The sequence below is a fragment of the Varroa destructor genome, unplaced genomic scaffold (assembly GCF_002443255.2).
Source record: "Varroa destructor unplaced genomic scaffold, Vdes_3.0 BEIS01000001.1, whole genome shotgun sequence".
NCBI lineage: Eukaryota > Metazoa > Arthropoda > Arachnida > Mesostigmata > Varroidae > Varroa > Varroa destructor.
The window spans coordinates 2037964-2055282 of NW_019211454.1; the positions used below are offsets into that span (position 1 = coordinate 2037964).

Here is a 17319-nt window from a genome sequence, read left to right on the forward strand (position 1 = left end):
GACAATTAATATAGGCGTGTGTTTAACAGTATCCGATAATTTGATCTAGCTTCTAAGTATTTTATTCCAGGTCCAAGTAATTTCAAAAGCAGGCTTATCACAAGTTCCTTACATTTTACAAGAAAAACTAAACACTAGGTTAATTACCCAGCCCATTAGGTATTTAACTTGAATTTGTAAATAATAGTCCCTTCCTTTGATAAAATAAAGGTAACTTAAAAGATATAATGATAACACATGCTGATATCCTCAAAAGTTTTACGTACATTTCAAAAGCTAAATAAATAAACATTGATATCGAGCGTATCTACTTTTATAATATTTACAAATGCAGCTTCCATTTCTACGACTTTCAAGCCAAACGACTATATTTGTCAGTAAGTTTTCAGTAAGTCATCAGTCGTGAATAATAAAAGACCTACTTTCGTCTTTTTTGCTCCATGTTTATGCATAAACATGGTATCTTCTACTGTTTCATGCAGGTCAAACATTTTATTGATATCTTCAACGAACGATGGCGTATTAAGGAATACGTGTATTAGGTAGCTCCGGGTTGAAGTTTGAAAACCGAGTGCTAGTATTGGAAATGCTATTTTTACTCTGCCTGTGAACATTGAGTCTCAGGTGCGTAACTCCTCCTAGATAATCCAGATACCGTAAGCGGCAGCAGGAGCGGTAAAGATTATCTGAGCAAAACTAGCAAAAGGTTGTAAAAATGGAAGAATTTTAGATTCAAGTTACACAAGCCCTATAGCAACCAACTTTACAATAAATGAGCTCCACATCTCGGAACCCAGCCTTTTTATAACAAAATATAAAGTATTTGTAAACATGGGTTTATATTCTAAAAAAAAAATTAACTATGATTTCGCGAGCAAAAATAAGAAGTAGTAATACATATAATATGCAGGTAAACCACACAAACAAGTGTATATATATAGGCCCAAAAATCTTCAGACAGTTGGCCACAGACTCCAACTCTTTAATTCCTTAGAGACTTTCGGTGCACTATATAAATACATGTATGTGCGTTCAATAGTACATCGCCTTGCAATAACACACATGTGTTGTTATTATAATAGAATACAATATGTATATGTGAATGGTAGGCAAGAGCCAAGCGGAGGAGAAGATATCGGATAGGAGAAAGGAGGTGTTCATTGTGGCGAGGGAAGATTAAATTCAGAAGTGGCACGGCGATACGGCGGTCAACCAGCATCACTGGTGGCATGCTCTTACCGAATAGTAGTCACGACAGCAGTCGTAGAAGCCAGGTATTATAACTGCGGAATCGCTGTAACGTTGAGTAAGTGGATTACAGCTCGCTAACCTGGTCGTCGCCTGACCCTGTCTATTAAACGAGCAGCGATTCACTGGGAGCGAACAACTGCCCGACAAACCGGCGGCCACAAGCAACGGTCGAAGCGTAACAAGGGCCCTCGAAGTAGCGCTACGTAAACGTCAGAAGAGGCCGCCGCCAGCAAGCGCAGTAGCATTACTGTGGTGCCCTCCTGCTAATCGTGCGCCCGCGCTCGTCAAGTCTATCCGCCCGTTTGCCCGATTTACGGTGACGATACAAATAGCCACAAACCTGTGAACGACCGACCGACCGACCGACTGATCGCAGTGGAAGCCAATCACCTCATCTCTCATAGTACCATTATAGTCTCACTAGTATCGCTCGAATCGTTGACAGGGACACCTTGAAAAGAAGGGCAATAGCTACAACATTCGACGTCGTTTGCGTTAAACATACATACGTTGAAGGGACACACGAAATCATTGGCATACAAACCTCTCCCTGAGAGGCTTCGAGAGGACACATTTACCGATTGTGTTGTGTCTTTGGAATAGACAAGACGTCTACGCCATCGAGCCGGCCACTAAGCAAGAGCCCGCTTGAGCACTGCAATTAGCTCAGACTGACCTCTCAATCCTCTACCTTCAGCGCGACAATTGCTACCACTGCGAGCGCAACGAATCTACTGGGTTGACAGACATTTTCCATAGCTACGGTTTCATCTCTTTTTTTCGATCTGCGTACCCGCCGTTGGCTCTACCAATTTTGTTTTGCGTGTTCCTATGATATATCCCACAGGCCTTAGCTAACCATTATCGTTGCCAGGACTATCCTCCTTTGTCACATCTCCTGTAATTCACTCTAGCCTGTGCCGGCGAATCGTACGTTGCTATTGAGAAGCAAAACAAAATTAAGCCGATTCTTGCACACCTTTACCTTTCAGAATGTGTCACTTTGCAAAAGCTTGTATGTTCTTTCTCATTGCGTTAGTTGCGTCGGCATGGGCCTTCCAGTGCTATGTGTGCAACTCGAAAAACGATACGGGTTGTGATTCACCCCCACGGGAGGAGTACCTGAAAACATGCGAAGATCTCCATTACTCCAATCATGGATCGCAGGCATTCACTGTGTGCCGACTACAGGTTATCAATAGCGAAAATAAAGGAGTAATATACGATCGACGATGTGGTTGGATCAAACACAACGAGAACAGGGAGACTTGTACTCTTACCGGTGAGTATATACGCTACTCGCTATGTATTCCTATTGGCCGTCTACAGACTTGGACAACATGTCCACCTTCTAGACCCAAGATATTCATTTACTAAAGAAAAGAAGGTCAGCTGTGATATACAAACAAATCAGCAGGCAAAAATTTCTTGTTGTTTAACAACTTACTCGACTCAATCGGATCGAATCGAACCGTAGACACTTTAACATTACGATTGTGTTTCCAATTAGCATAAAAGGGTCCCTTCGGCAGTTACGCGTCTTGTTCTCTCATAGTTTTCTGTAATCGATGGGTCGATTGGTCGCAGAACTCAAAGATCTCATTATTCTTCTGTTATACTTATGTAGTTTGAAACACTAACACACAAGTAATCATACTAACCCGTTTTCGCGATGCAAAATAGAGCATTATAGTAGTAGAAATGTCCACTTGTTACTGACTTTAGATCCCCAGTTGCCTTTGAAATGGGCAAGCAGCTCTATTAATTAACAGAAAACCAATTGTGTTACGAAGTGCAGATCGGCTACAGCAGCATGGTTACAGTATAGTTGATAGAGTCTTACCACTATAGCCAAGCGACTGCCATAAGTTCTATGAGACAGCAGGAAACTTAAAATGACCTCCGTTAGGCTTCACTTGAAACTGCTAGTGCAGAAACCTATCTATGCTCGAGTTTTAACCTAGACCACCATGTCTCCATAACTTTACGACGCAAACAAGCTGTAAGTTCATTATCACGGGCCAATAATACTGCAAACAATACTAGCTCGAGATAACTTTATATATTATGAATAATAAACTTCTGCAGATAAACTCTCTTTTGACAAAGAGCCAGCGGCGTTCATTTGACAAAACACGTATGCGTACTTTTTAACATTACATATAGCAATATTTTATTATTTTTTTAAGCTTATATTACTATAGATGTTAATATAGAACATATAAGCATTTAATATATTTCTCTTTGACAAGTACCTGTCTCAGCTAAAAAGTTTAGCTTGACGAACAACACTGTTTTTTTGAGCGGATTTCTCGATTAAAAGTATAGATACGATCATACATTATTAGGACTTCTCTAGTCCAAGGGGTGATTTCCTGACTGTTTGCTAAAAATCGCCGCAGGATACCAACCATAGTAGTAACAATAATTATGTTAGTAATTTACTGACCAATTCTTCATAAAACTGGGAAAGAATGATTTAAAACATGCGCCTCTATGTGGTTCACCCAATCATCTTTTTAGATCGAGCTACATGTCATCTAAGTTTCTCTTGAAGCGAAAATTTGAAATCGGCGCGCTCATGGATACTTAGTGTGTTGATCCATAAATTAGTACGGCCTCAACAAGGTGACCGCGGCTATGCAAAACAATTTCCGATAAACTCTTAATATGCAGGCTTCTGTACTTTTGTTGGAATGAACTTGTTTTTTGTAAGTTTTAATATGTCATCAAATTCAACAACGAACAAGAAAGTTATGGTCGTATAGGATGTTAGCAACGAGTCTCCATGATAGCTTCGTAGGTAATGTATTTGCGTGCTGATCTTAAGGACACGTTGTGGTCAAGCTTCAAATCCAAGCATAGACACACTTCGTTTCGGGCGGGGAGCCAATCTTCTGAGAGAATGTACAACGACGATGTCACACGAAACATAGAGAGGATATTAACAGTGAAGCCATGATACAAATCCTAGGTTCGGAACCGGTTGAGCATTCGCAGCGGAACGAGGTGCGTTCTTGACCGACTTTGAACCCGGGCACCCCCGTTATTCCCTTCGGGTACCAAACAAACGAGCATTTTGCCGTTATGTGATTAGAAAGATATCGAAATGTAGAATATGATGTGGCTGAGTGGGTTGCGCTGCTTTTCTACGAGACTCTGAGCAATTGGATCTGAAAGTAATGTCAGGTTGTTGGATTTGTTTTGCTTGAACTCTCACATGATAGAACTATTCAAACTAGCTAAATGTCAATCTTTGTATTTTATTGAACATCTATATAGTGAAACAAAGTAACTACTTGATTATTTAACTATGGTTCTTTGTTTCTTTATATAATCACACCTGCCATGTAATTTCTCGCTACAATCAAAGAATGTAGTATGATCCTGCATACACCAAACCAGATTTTCTAAAACAAACTAGAAGCAAATTTTTTATAAAAGTTACTACATTGAATGTATTTAGGGCACTATCTGTCAGGGTGAGCAAGGGTTAGATAGAACACAATGCTATCGATAGTTAGAAAGCGAAAAAAAAAAAATAGGTTACTCCAGATCACATCTGGGCCTAATGAACGCACTAGTCACATATGTACAGACATCTTATAATCGTATTTATTCCGTTCGGAATAATCACGGAACAATTTATGGATTTATAGATAACCCCGATAATTTTACGGGTTTTAGTTGACTCGGGTTGGCTGTAGAAGACTGTGCTTATGGTGATACAATTTCCCGTCACTTCAAAAGTGAAATAGTACCTTTGAATGTGTCAATTTGGGCTATTCAAAAGCCAGCTTTTCGCTGCCCACAAGAACTTAATGGAGTCGTAGACGATGTTTGTGCTGGAAAGCTACGAATGGGATGATTATGACGTGTCGTCTGCTCTAGCCAAGATCACAGCTCTTTTCCGGAAGACACGCATTTTTTTTCTAGGCTTCGTTGAACGACTGACTAAAGTTAAGCAAGTTAAGCGTAGCAATTTAATAGTTGTTGTAAACACCACAAAATGGAAGGGTCTTTGGAGGACGTTGTCATAATTTAGTTTTTCTCGTGAAAGTAGTGGTTCTCAACAATCGCATTAAGTCAACTTTGCTTTATACTATTAAGGCTCTAACTTAATTAGTAATAATCAACATGAAGTATCTACAGAGTGGAAACCTTGAATGAAAAAGATTGCTTAATTAAACACATATAAACTATCAGATACAATATATAGACATATATATTGTCCCGTGAGGAAATGCAATCGTTATTACACAATTACATGCGAAAACTACAGTAGTTTCTTCAGGTGTCTCATTTGTGCCGAGATTTTCTCGTCTATTGTCGTCTCTTATTGTTTCTTTCAGCCAATGTGCTTTTATGGACCTTTTGAAAGAGAAACAATTTGGAAAATGTTTAAAGATTCTTTGTTGATGAAATCCTAAGGTTATTAGATGATGATTTTCATTAGATCATGTTTATTTCGTGATGGCTCATCCTCATTGACAACAACTTATAAAAATAGCTTATTTTTTAGATTTCGTACGGTCCTTCTGTTACCAATAAAGGTTGCAGATGTATTTATTGATAAAACACGTTAATAATAATTGGTCTGACCACGTGTGGTTTGCATTCACACGTCTTCATCCATTAAACTACTTATGGAGCTGAATGACGAAGCTGGTTCTGAGTAGCATTTTGTTTAGGTTTATTTATTATGGCTCTTGATTTTTCACTCAGTTTTGATCCGTCTAGAAAAATAAAATAGGACACTAAAGGTCGTGCATCCTATCGAACGAAACCGAAACATTGCAAGTTCTGTTAACGCTGCAAAAGGCTTTCAACGAACAGACTCAATCAAGCTGTGAGTGGTGCCATCTGATGTGCGATAGATGAGATAGTCTTGAAGACGGTTTTTGCCTTGGGTGACAGTGACGAAAACGTGGAAAGAGCAAGGTAACTGGTGCTGACAGATCGCCGACATAACATTAGAGAGATTGTGCAGGAATCAGAGATTTCATGTCGCATCATTTTTAAAGCTATTCGGAGAGCAAAAGACTTACCACATTAATTGTTGATTTTCAAGCGAGTGTAGATCAACAAGTATCCCAAGAGAATTTTGACGCGCTCAAAATGGACCCGAATCTTCTTGAACGTGACATTGCACACAGCGAAAAGCGATTTACGGAGACGGCGTAACCGTATCACTTCGAAATCGAATCCAGACCGACCAGTGCCACGAGATTTTTACTCTACCGATTTTTCCATCGACTATCGGGGGTTTTGTATTGTGGTGAGTCCTTCCTCTGTGCCGAGCAGCTGAAGAAAGTACTTGAGATGATCGAGCAAATCCCGGAAAAACTACAACAGAACTAAGGTTTGATTAAAGGTGAAAGGCTATTTTGAATTCGAATATTTTCCATAAGCTAGCAAATAGAAAGCTCCTTAGGAGGCTTTTTGCTGTCGACATCCGGTGTATCGATTCTGCTTGACCTATTCATATAAACACGTTTGCTAAGCTCGTGAATTTGGTTAGTTGATTGCGATGCGCGGTCTCGGCCAATTCCACCTTTCGTTGCCGGAGGGCGCCACGTTTCGCAGCGATAATGTGCGCGATGTTTGACGCTCTGTGGTCTAACAACCGCTCTACCATCCCTTAAGAGCATTATTGCTGCTTTTATTTCGATCGCCGGCCAATCGCGTAAACGAGTCCGGACCGTTTCGCTCAGCCGGAGTGTCGAACGACCGTCATAACAACAACGGCAACGATTCAGCGCGACGACCAAGTGCATCGAATAGGCAGAACTACTCTGCCGAAAGCAGCTGATGCTTCAGTTACGCCGCCTGCTGGTGGCGCTGGTGTGAGCCACCACCGCCAAAAAGACCGACGTCCGACGGTCACTCGCAGCGACAGCGGTTGCAGCGACAGTAAATCGAAGTAGTTCGCCGTGCTGAGTCGATCCATAGTGGCTGTACAAGCAGCAGTAACAAGGAAATGAGCTACAATTCTATGTCGTCGTTGGCGATCGCTAGCAGCAGCGGCTTGTATTGTCTACAACTGGACATTCGCTTTGTAGGGAAACATAGAAACCTGTTGACTTTCCGCCATGTCTCTTAGCAGGGCTGTCGCAATCGGTTCTCTGATTGACTTTGGACTCGCTAAGTTGAACTGCAGTGATTTTTCCGGCGGGCGGTATGTATATATCATTGTGCTTATAATATGCAGGTAGTGAGAAGCAGCTGTACGACGGGGGCTCCAAACGGAACTGATTACCAGTGGGCAGTCTGCAACGAACGAATCTAGAATAATTATGTAGAGCTTCACTCCAAGAAGCGATTTAATTTTGTGCTTCGTCTGTACTCAGGACCTTTACCAGATTTCGCCTCGTATATTTTGATTGAAGTCTTGGGCACCGTTCAGATTCGAATGTCATCTCATTGAATAGTTCGCTTGTGCATTAGCTTGACAGCTAAACTGCGGAACTTGCAAGTATGAGGTCTGCATCTATAATACAGACCTGGAGCATTCGATAGCCATCAGTGCTCGGGTGGGGCGAATATACTCTTTTCTTTCTGGCGACTAAAACAGAACTTTCATCCCTGGTTGCCTTCCATTCCTCCTATTGGTTGTCGTGGTCATTTCGCTGCTTAGACTCGGTGATGCCATTGGGCGTCAGCCCACTTTGCTTGTGAACCATCTCATTTTCTGTCAGGCCACCACGCACTTTAGCGTTCCGGGATGATTATGATTTCCATGCGATATCTACTCGAGACCGTATTATTCGTTGTTCGGATGCTAGTGCATAAGTTACCAGCATAGGTTTGGATGGTCATTTCTAACACGCACTCATATAAACGAAAATATCCATAGTAGGAAAATCCGAGGCCATTGTGGCCTTCAGGATAATTACGGTAAGAAATTATTTTCTACGTATTGGATGAAGTCGCAGTAACCGTACGATAGATGAACAAGCTAAATTTGGAACAATGCTAATTTACTCGTTCCAGAAGAAATTCCTGTTCTTCCTACCGACTTTAATGATAAATTCAACAGGTTCGTGCGAAAGCTTCACTAGTTACCGTAGTGCAAGTCATTTTCTTTCAAGTGGATGATATTTTTAGAAACCTATTGGAAAACCTAGCGTAAACGTGTATCGTTTAACACAATGGCATCAAGTAAAGCATATTATTTTAATGCCGCTACGAAAAAAATAGCTGACGAGTGGGTAAAACAACCATATTAATATTTTGTTTAAGGTGAACTAAAGAAATAAGTGAGCCTGAACATTTGATCAGGTAATGTGGATATGTCTGACATAGGCTGTGTCATGTCACAGCGCCCTCTTTTGAGTAGTAACGCAAGTAGCGAAGCATGTTTCGTGCCCCTATCAGGAAAAATATCTCCGAGGGCCAAGGAGACGTCGGTTTTTGACATATCTTTGCTATTTCCTGTTTTTCATGCGATGCAACAACTATGGTTCTTCGTTTCCTAGACGTTCTGTTGCGTTGAATCCTTCGACGATTTTTTAGTGTAGCGCAGTTGGCAATTTCAAACGAAATGCAGCTGTATAGTAGCTTCAGTAACATTTTTGCTTGCTTCACCGATTAGTCTCCTTCCATCCAATGCTGCTGCAATATATGCAATGACTTCATCATACTCAAAATATTTGAGTAAGTCATCGTTATTTGGGTTTCCTATACCTTTTCAGAATTGTCACTTAGCTGAAGATGTCGTATCGTTAATTATCATCTGTATTTTTATTTCGCCAAACACGACGTTTCTGTAATAAATAAAATAACAAGATAAGTTGTATTATGGTGTCGACAATCGGTTACAATTAGGATTTCTAAGTGGAATACATATTAAGATATTCGACTCAGAGTCTACTAAAAACGAAGTCTTTAGGTACAGACATGAAAAAAGTAAAAGTTACAGATTCCTTTTGTAAAAATGTTATTATAGAACGATAGTTTTATACCAGATACGTATTGCGACCGCCTCACTAACAGTTTGTTGCGATTATTTGTCTGGCTAGCTAAAAAACAATATGGCATAGCAGAAAAAGGTGGTCCATGCTAAATAATATGAAAAAAAAGCTCTCACAGGTTTAACCGCCGCCGAACTTCCCTGCAGCACAATTATAAAAAGGCAAAGTTTCTATCAGGTAACTTAGATCAGGTTCATTGATTTGCCTGTTAAATACATGGCGTTAGTCAGACGGAGGAAAATATTACCTGATATGCCTAATCAACCTGCTAGTACATAATTGCTATAGCTATTGGAGACTATTGATGTTCGAGGGCGGAAGTGGCAAAGAAAGTGAACAGGGTCACGACTCCGGTTTCTATTTGGCTGTTACTAACAATTGCCTACATCTTGACTATAGGATGCGTTCGCAACTATAAATCGGAACTATATATCGGAAAGCGTCTGTAAATTGTAGATGTGAGTGACGGACAAACATTATAGACCTTCATGTTGACAGCACCATATACTAAGTGTTACGCGAATCGATATTAACAGTAATAGGACGGCATCGTCGATATTAAATCAAAGGAGAAAAAAAACGGTAGTGAACTTCACAGCAGTGCGAAATTAGTTCTTCAAACATACAGCAGTCGAAAAAATCGGGTAGATCTTAACAATCTAATGAGATAGCTACAAATATTATTATTCTCAATTACGACAACGATTCTGTGGTAACTCTGTATGCCAGCCAGTGGACGAATAGAAATCAAGGCTGTCTGAGAAGTCTAGCAAGCGGGAGAGGCTCCATATTGGAGCAGCTTGTCCCTTTTGGCTTCAGCGCCGTCCATTAAGTTTCATAGAAGTATGTTCACAAGGACCTGTCTATGTCCACGCGAACAGTGTATTGACAGTTCAATGACCAGACACAATAAATGATACCTGCGCGTTCGCGTATCTGTATGCTTGCGTATAGTAATGACACGATATGAAGACTACATGGTACCTCTTTAAAAGAGAAGTAATTGCAATTTGGGGAGATCGCCGCCAATGTCAAATGCGTAAACGTTGGCATCACACGGTTGAATCAGTGAAATGTCAACAGTTTGGTGACCTTGTCCATCGAAAAATCAAAGGCCACCTCGTAATTTAGATTCAAAGACGTCCTGGTGCAGGTCATAGGCCATTCATTTCATGCGATCAATCACCTATAAGGTTGTATGAATCGCATCAGGCTGTACAGATAGAGCCGTTTACATTTGGAAGGCGATGAAACAACCGCGAATTGAAATAATAATAGGTAGTAGGATGCGCTGATACCTCTGATAGTAAAGCCTGAACACAGCCAGAGATTCGCCGCTTTTGTTGCACTAAGGTGCGGACCCATATGTCAAGAGAAAAATCTGCGAATCTTCTTCAATGAAGTGATTCGAACGTTGACTCTGTCTGTCAGTGTTCGTAGCTGGAGCCATTGGAGTTGAGACGAAATTTTTGTTACGCATCATGGCGCATTTATTGTCCGTGGCATGATTCCCCGTCGTCACAAAGCTTAATTAGGGAGAACTATTATTCATGTGGTCATTGCTCTCAGAAACGGTCACTATTCACGTTTAAGACAGTAATTTAAGATAGTAGATTTAAGACAGTAACAAGTCCGAAAATCTGGTAAAATTACGCGTATAACTTTGCGTACGGTCAGGGAATTGCTCATTGCTCGATAGAATCTTCGCCTCGATGATGGGCGCTGTGGACGAACTAGGGCCATCGAATTGATTTGTTACGCTTCATCGAAAGGTACGCAGTTGATACTAACGTCAAACAATGTAAAGGATTGTTTGCGATCTAGCTTGATTCCATATAGTAGTACGGAGTAGACATTATGCTGGCACGCGGTCCAACTACATGGCTTTAAATTTCCCGTATCTAAAACTAAAGTCAATCTTTTACAAGAACCTTATGTAATCGTAAAAAAAAAATGTTTAATTTCGGTCTTTTCCTATTCGTAGGCAGCTAATCAATATTCCCATGATGGCTGAGCGGTAACGCTTTTGCCTAAACCTGAAGGCATATGAAACTGCCTAGATTTTCAAAACCGCTCGTCAAGGTTTTTGATTTTGCGTTAGGGGTCCAGCTTGCCAGTAATGGTACGATATTAATCCTTAAATATTTAGACAGTTGCTCGGTAGTCGCTGGAGCTATTTACGCTTGAAGTATAACACATTCGTTTATGATTATTATCTGACGGTTTAAGTCATCTAATCTTAAGGTAAATTAAAATGTATAGTGTATTAAATAAATTAGCATTTAGTCCCGGGCATAAGGGCAAAATTACGTACCAAACTGTACGTCATTACCAAGTCCGGCCATTTTGGACAAGTCTAAGGAAGCGTGTCGATCACCGTTTCGCCCACCTATTACCTATTGGCAACCGGCCCAGTTCATTTAATCTCTCATTGACTGACCCAAGGTTTCTAACGGAACCCATCGCAGTAGAAAAAGACTTCGTACAAATAGCGGCAAGTGGTTGAAACTAGCGAATCCTATGCGACCCAATGTAGTGGCATGTATCGCATTTAACGTAATTCAGAGATGGTCATGTTTTCTTGCAAAAAGCTGAAGGCAGTTGTGAACCATCAGCATTGTTAATTTGGAACTATACATAAATGGAGTATTATACATTAAATGCCAAGTAACCTTTTCCATTGATGTTTCGTTCATGGTATTATTAGTGTAATTGATTGATCATGTTGCTGACATGACTGATTGAAGAAAGTCGATGTAATATTGTTTCTATTGGCCTACAACCTTACAGCGGGTGCGCCGTGGGGGGCTATTGTTGGATGCAAATGTTCTTCGCGCACATACGAATCAAAATCATTTAATGCGAAGATCAGTTCAAAACCACTGCTCGGTCTTTCTAATATAATGGATGTGACGCGAATCCTCAGAAATCCCAGTGCTTTCTATGAATCATTATCGAACATCCCGGTTTATATGTCTGCTATTCCAGGCCCTAAATATACAAAACAAAGCATCGCTCGTCATATCGTGCGGACATATTACTACTGAAGAATAACTGATTATGGTAGAGATAAGTGCAAGAGGAACTGTGGGACATTTAGTTACTGCTAACTTCAATAGATTTAAAAGACAGAGTTAGTTCAAGTCGAGTTCGTTTGTTGTGAAATCTGTTTAGTACAATGATTTAGGTGTATTTGGGGGAAAGATATTTTACATCCAATACATTACCCGTGTTATGACGACTAAAGGCGTTGAAAGAACAGAGAAACATATTTTTTCATATATCGTTTAGGTGTTAGTAGGTGTGAAAGTTATTTAGAAGATGTCTATTTATTCGAAGATTTAGAAGTTACGTGACACGCTGCGGCTTACTGGCTGATAGGACTTTTACCACCTTTGAATCAAAGATTCGCGGATTAAATTTTTTTTACACGACATAGCCAATAGTACACACTACGCGATGATCACTATAAATGATTGACCCGTTGGAAAACATATTACGCGCCTACCAGGAAATATCTAATAGCATTTTGCGGTAAGAAATATTCGTAATTATATTACGAGGAAACAAGGGCCATCAGTTCGTTTATCTGTTAGTTATATGATTCATCTGTCATCCCCACTATGGGTTTTAGTGGTGGAAATTGTGTGATCGACAGCATTAGTTCCATCACATGTTTTCAAACCTATCATTTCATAGGAAAATACGAATAATATACGAAAATAGGAAAAGACGAAATTTGATTTCGTTTTCAATATGAATTACGTTGATTATTGTTCTCCGTCATCTGAATTAGCTTAATGTTCCCGAGTTACATTTATTTTATGTCGCGGCTAATTCTTCAAATCTTTATTTTCTACTGAGAAGATTTATTCAAACCAAAATGGCTTTCATCATTTTCATACTAACGCGAGGCGCAACGTACGCTTCTCCTGTCTGATTTCAGCGGATCCCCTTCTCAAGGCGACCAATTGTGAGTGCCACACGGATCGTTGCAATGGCTCTTTGACAACAGCTGGTTATAGTTCGATCGTTTTTGTCGTTGCGTGTCTCTTCGTTGCCTTTCTACAGCGTCAATAGTAACAATAGTCACGCCTCAGCAGCTACTATCACCACAACGCCATGACGAGCAACAGTTTACCTTATGAACGACGATAAATCTCAGATTCCACTATCATTGCCATATATATACATATATATGACAAACAATTTTGATCAACAAAATAAAACACGATTATACATATAATTTTTCAACTTACCTATAACATGAACTTATCCGGAAAAGTTTGAATGGAAATCGCTCATGACTGTTCTTGCGTTCGTTCCAAAAATGGTTTTACTTCCGAAAAAAAAATTGCGACTTCTCTCCGATTAATGGGATAGTGCGCTCATTTCTCATTTACATAAGTTAATAACAGCCACCTATAATGGCTTTTTTTTTTAATATAGGGTAAACCTGTCATTGACACCAACTGATACTGGTGTTATTACGATCGTGCAATAAAGATAATGTTAAGTGTGATTTCACGAGGAAACGCACTGGAGTAGTAGTATACAATTAGAATCTAGTTTCGTATTAGGACTATTTAGTTAGGACTATAATACAGGAATATAAAGACTGCATACATCGTTCCACACACTTACGCAAGGTGCGCTTCTGTTCGCTTTATTTGTTGATGTACTGGAGATTCCTACCTACATAATTCATCTCGAAGTGGTGGGCGCTGTACTTCGCAGTTAAGCTGGCGCCCGTTATCCAACAGTTGCATCGACAACTCCGAATCTTTCTATCGGTATTACTAGGAGAACTTCTCAATATATTATGTAAATAAAAATGTGTCGAAAGAATTTACAACCTAAGTGACCAGTCATTTTCTATTATTGTCAGTTATTTTATTTCAGCTATAATATTGCTTAGAAATGAATACAGTGGAACCATTGCTAGTTTCGTAGGAGTCCCAACATGAAACATGAATTAGTGAAAATCAGAGGAAAACGACGTACCTTAATCGTAAAGTTTGGTTCTAAAGACAGTTCAAAGACCACTGTGACCGATGACAATTAAGCAGGTTAAATAGGGGATAAGGGCAGACTGTTGGACTGTCAATCTGACGGCACTGGTAAAGGCTTCTTAGAGGAAAACTAGAAATAAGAAACAAATTCAAGCGACTGTGACTTATACAATCTCTTTCGTAAAGGTGACGACGCCGTTCCGGGTTCACGCTTGGATCAGAGCCTTTGAGGCTTTTTTAAATTTTTATTTTCCCGCCTATTTTTTTTAAAACACATTTATGGCAATATTGGTAAAAAAAAAAAGCCAGAATGACCCTACATTCGAAATTGTGCTAGCACTGTATTTGCCATTTAGCATTATTAGTTCAAACGGCTAGTTCCTGCGCTGATAGTTAAGATTAGTAGGCAAATTGTTACCGCTGCTTAAGTCACGATTCACATATTTTTTACTTTACTAGGCACACGCTGTCGCTGCGACAATCGTCATGGCTGTAAAACTGTATCAGAGTCTACTTTTGTTCAGACCTAATCGTATTTGAGAAATTCTATGAAGGTGTTAGACATGTCTCCCGCCATTTATGGAAATTCGCAACTTTGCGAACTGATCTGATTGACGGCTGATTAACAATCGATCGCAAGCGGACGCATCGAGCAATCACCGCGCTGAATGCGTCCGCTATTTGACATTTCGCTTTTTGCATCAAGGCTCTCGAAACTCTTTAAGCGTTACCCGAGTGCTTTTGTAATATTAAAAAAGTAAGATATTATTTTTTACGTGCTCGCTGACCATCTAATATTTCTTTGGACAATATCGTTATTAATACAAATTGGACAGCTATTTTTAAAATACGTCAGTTACAAGCACAACGAGGTAAATTTCAACCCGTTGTCAACAGGGTCCATACAATCTTGTTGATGCTAATTTAAGAATGACAAGACGCTGGGCCATTTGTCCCGATAAATTTTTATCAAAAGTACATGAAAGCAAAAAAGTATGAGACGAAGCAGTTTGGATTAAAGCTACCTTTGCTGGGGGCCGTCTCGTACAACTGGTACCAAACATTATCCTTGGCAATTTTACCGCTCTGCCTATCGAACCCAAAAGACGCTTTAGTAATTAAACACTAAAAATCATGGATCTAGAATGAGCAAAGTTCACTTTTGTCCTGTCTCTTAATTTCGTCGTCTTAAAAAAGGACGCGCACCTTTGATAATACAATGCAAAATATCAAGTAGTGTCCAATTTATAAAGAGCAAGATTTGTTCGAAAAATAAATACTCGCCGTCTGTTTTTACACGAACGCTTCGACAGGATATCATTTCAGGGAAACTGACAAAATTCACTTTTCTGTTGGTTAGTTTTAATTATTCTATTTGTAAGGTTTTAGAGTGCTCGAAAGTCAGTTTGACCCATAGTTTTAATCTCGCTCTTTATCGCTAATTATAATCTCATTAAATTGATGTAGCTGTGGTATAAAGTAGAAATAATCTTACCTTATAATGCTTGTAATTAATTAAATGTGACCAATGCTTCACATTTACTCAGTGCTATAAAAATATACTGTTTCGTTATACTCTATTTCGTCCTTATCAAAGCATCGGCCTTTCTTTAAAATCAAAACTCAAACAGAAAGCAATTCCCGTAGCCGGCTCACGTTTACGACAGTCGGATAAAAGCTGTTTAACTTTAAGATTGGCCTCATAGCGAAAACACTCAATAGTTGATATTGGTTTGAGTCCAGCCATTTGGTTCCCTGATAATCAGTAGCGCATCGCAGAGTAAAACGTTTCTTTCGACCGTTTTGAAATGATATTACGGAGTTTATGTTCGTATCTCGAACTAGTTGTGGTCCCTTGTACTTCGTAGTAGCCATAATCGTACGAAACGTCACGAAAGATAATTCATTGCTATCCATCAGCACACAAACGCACATACCTATTACGAGTGCTATATCCGCTAGCGTTCCTGTGCCGTCGACGACCCATGATAATTTCGAACTTCAATTTTCTATCTACCGCAGTACAGCCCGTGTGTTAAACACGCTATTTTCGAACTTGCTTCTCAGCCAAGAGTTTAGATACAGGCTGTTGCTGAACGCAGTAGCTGAGACGTAACGTGGGTTACGTAACAACGGCGTCTGGAAGAAACCGAACCAGCTGGTATCATGTGACACTTTGACAAGTCACTATTTCACTCGCAGTCATGTTGGCTGCGGAAATGACGTCTTAAAGCTACTGATAAAACTGAAAAATGGATGAGTATTTTCTACGCTACCATCCATTGAGGACCAATACTTGTAGTATGTTGTAACGTACGCTCCTTTTTGTTTTTCTAGAAAGTAAATCGTTTTAGATTGGCCACCAGCAACCATTTTATACGTGCTTAAGAATTGTTTGATACTATAGTTGAGTTAAGATAATGCAGACTGCTACACAGCTCAATGCATAGGGCTCGTTTCTGGCGTAGTTGCATCTGTAGAAAGATACAAATATTTCCGTTCTACTAAACTTTGAATTAAATGAATTAAATGAAAATTAAAAAATGAATTAAATTAACGGAATGTTTCCGTCTCAGCTGTATACCGTCGATGTATTTTGACTTGTCATAGAATTAAAAAGTGAGCAGAGCCACCTTAGCGGGGACTAAATGCATTTAAAAACTACGGCGCCTACCATGACTTACACCCGCCGCAGTAGATCGTAAATGCCCTTCACATGTTTTAGAACATGAACGGCCTTTTCTAGGGACTCTCGGGGCTAACGAAGCTAAAGAAATACAAAGCTACTATGGCCCTACGTTGAGTGAAAGAATGCTTCTTCTTGGGGTCGAAGTGGTATTAAAATAAGGCTCAATTGACAACTAGGCCTAGAAAAATACTGGGCCCCAATGTTAAAAACGCTAGCTAAAGCCCCACACATCATGGCAAACTCGCTTACAAGTGAGGTGTGGTACCGTAATCAGGATTTACACATTAACCGCTGATTTCTTTTGCTCAGGTTAGATATGTAATAACATCATCAATTTCCCGGTTGTACAAACGGTTATAACACAGCTAATTTAGCTTCTTTCGTGAATGATTAA

General features: G+C 39.8%; 1 protein-coding gene and 1 long non-coding RNA gene across 5 annotated transcripts; one reads left to right on the forward strand and one right to left on the reverse strand.

Moving 5' to 3' along the window:
* The first annotated feature begins 1206 nt into the window (after positions 1–1206).
* Positions 1207–14084, forward strand: LOC111255268 (uncharacterized). The gene is made up of 2 exons (XM_086976814.1): positions 1207–2533; positions 13171–14084. The coding sequence occupies exons 1-2, from the start codon at positions 2245–2247 to the stop codon at positions 13302–13304; spliced, it is 423 nt and encodes a 140-aa protein (XP_086832940.1). The 5' UTR covers positions 1207–2244; the 3' UTR covers positions 13305–14084.
* LOC147758115 (uncharacterized) lies at positions 5921–16806 on the reverse strand. Of its 4 annotated transcripts, none has more exons than XR_015318596.1 (2): positions 16174–16806; positions 5921–9017 (listed from the first exon to the last, which is right to left on the reverse strand). It is a non-coding gene; the product is annotated as an uncharacterized LOC147758115 (long non-coding RNA). The 4 variants fall into 4 exon arrangements; XR_015318602.1 differs by having other exon boundaries at positions 5921–14366; XR_015318608.1 differs by having other exon boundaries at positions 15732–16806.
* Between the last annotated feature and the right edge of the window lie 513 nt (positions 16807–17319).

Coding starts and splice junctions, on each gene's coding strand:
- LOC111255268 (XM_086976814.1), top strand. CDS start 2,245: ATGTGTCACTTTGCAAAAGCTTGTATGTTCTTTCTCATTGCGTTAGTT. Junction 2,534..13,170: donor GGAGACTTGTACTCTTACCG/GTGAGTATATAC, acceptor GTCTGATTTCAG/CGGATCCCCTTCTCAAGGCG.